Source organism: Ceratotherium simum, chromosome 29, assembly GCF_057802395.1.
Source record: "Ceratotherium simum simum isolate JZ-2026a chromosome 29, ASM5780239v1, whole genome shotgun sequence".
NCBI classification, from domain to species: Eukaryota; Metazoa; Chordata; class Mammalia; order Perissodactyla; family Rhinocerotidae; genus Ceratotherium; species Ceratotherium simum.
The window spans coordinates 13,228,128-13,230,049 of record NC_141928.1 but is presented as its reverse complement, the minus strand read 5'-3'; the positions used below and the strand labels follow the sequence as shown (position 1 = coordinate 13,230,049).

At 42.9% G+C, this 1,922-nt stretch overlaps 1 protein-coding gene across 1 annotated transcript; it reads left to right on the top strand.

Moving 5' to 3' along the window:
* LOC101395051 (olfactory receptor 1L4-like) lies at nt 1-1,037 on the top strand. The gene has a single exon (XM_087419575.1). The coding sequence runs from the start codon at nt 105-107 to the stop codon at nt 1,035-1,037; it is 933 nt and encodes a 310-aa protein (XP_087275701.1). The 5' UTR covers nt 1-104.
* Nucleotides 1,038-1,922: the final 885 nt, after the last annotated feature.

Sequence of the window (1,922 nt, the reverse complement as noted above, 5' to 3'; positions counted from 1 at the left end):
ATGGTCTTTTTGCATAGGCTAGAGGTCAGACAAGAAGGTGTCTTGATGAAATTTCCTTTCACGTCTCTCCCACTGCTTCTTCAAACGCTCAGGATGTCAGAGACATGGAGATAAAGAACTACAGCAGCAGCACATCAGGCTTTATTCTCCTGGGCATCTCTTCCAACCCTCAGCTACAGAAACCCCTCTTTGCTATCTTCCTCATCATGTACCTGGTCACCGTGTTGGGGAATGTACTCATCATCCTGACCATTCACTCTGACTCCCGGCTCCATACTCCTATGTACTTTTTTCTCAGCAACCTGTCATTCATGGACATCTGCTTCACAACAGTCATTGTGCCCAAGATGCTGGCAAATTTACTATCAGAGACAAAATCTATCTCCTACATGGGCTGCCTCATTCAGATGTACTTCTTCATGGTCTTTGGGAACACTGACAGCTACCTACTGGCCTCTATGGCCATAGACCGGCTGGTAGCAATCTGCAACCCCTTTCATTATGATGTGGTTATGAATCCACGGCGTTGCCTCCTCATGCTGCTGGGTTCTTGCACCATCTCTCACATGCACTCCATACTAAATATACCACTCATGTCCCGCCTGTCTTTCTGTGCCTCCCATGTCATTAAGCACTTTTTTTGTGATATCCAGCCTGTGCTAAAGCTATCTTGCTCTGACACTTCCTCCAACCAGATTGTGGTCATGACTGAGACCCTGGCTGTCATTGTGACCCCCTTCCTATGCATCCTCTTCTCCTACCTGCGAATCATCGTTACTGTGCTCAGAATCCCCTCTGCAGCTGGGAAGTGGAAGGCCTTCTCTACCTGTGGCTCCCACCTCACCGTAGTGGTCTTGTTCTATGGGAGTATCGTCTATGTCTATTTTAGACCCCTACCCATGTACTCAGTGGTGAAGGACCGGGTTGCCACAGTTATGTACACAGTAGTGACACCCATGCTGAACCCTTTCATCTACAGCCTAAGGAACAAAGATATGAAGATAGTTATGAGAAAATTATGGTTCAGAATTCATTAATAAAATGAATAACAAGGCAGAATATCACAATTGAGAGAAGACCTAAAAGATGATTAGGTTACCTTCCTTCCTGCCCATTTTTCACATGGCACCCAAAGAGGTCATGAGAGGTGGTGTTGAATAGCAAAAAGAGCATTGACCTGGAACTAGAATACTTGGTGTCCATCAAAGAGTTTGACCAAATATATGTTGCATCACAGCCTAGGTACTGCTAAAAATCCAGGTTTCAAGAAAATAGTTTCTGCTACCCATAAGTTGGAATAAAGCTATTACCAAATGACTCTTCTGTAAGTTTGACATCCACTAGTATTCAAGGAATTGTAAAGTCCTGTGGTTTTTAATAGGACATTATGTGGGTTTCAAGGGAATAGCGGGAGACTCTTTTAGGAATGACCTAAGATTGTCATTAAGGATGGACTAATTTTGACAGACAAAAGTTAAGTAGGAGTGGCAATGGGCAGAGCATTTCAAATAGTGGAAACCAGCCAAGCAGGTAGAGGCAATAAACATTGGAATGTGTTGAAGGAACAGTGAAAAGCCCTGGGAGGCTTGTTATATTTCGGAGCAAGGAGAATAAGGCTGGAAAGATAGAAAAATCTACAAAGCATATTTACACCCCTACAAACACCCAATGTCATCACAGTGTGAATTCTCAGTATTCAACTCATTTTCCTTCCTTCCTAATTCTTCCTTTCTCCACATGACCACAATCCTCATGGAAATGCCTTTTATATCCTAGAAAAAGTAATGAGTATCATTCAGGATAAGCTATCCTATGCTGTGGAACAAACACTCTCAAAATCTTTGGACCTCAAAACTAAAGAATTTATTTCTTATTCACACTGCATGTCCACCACAGAAACGTATAAAGGTGCTGGTCCTTTT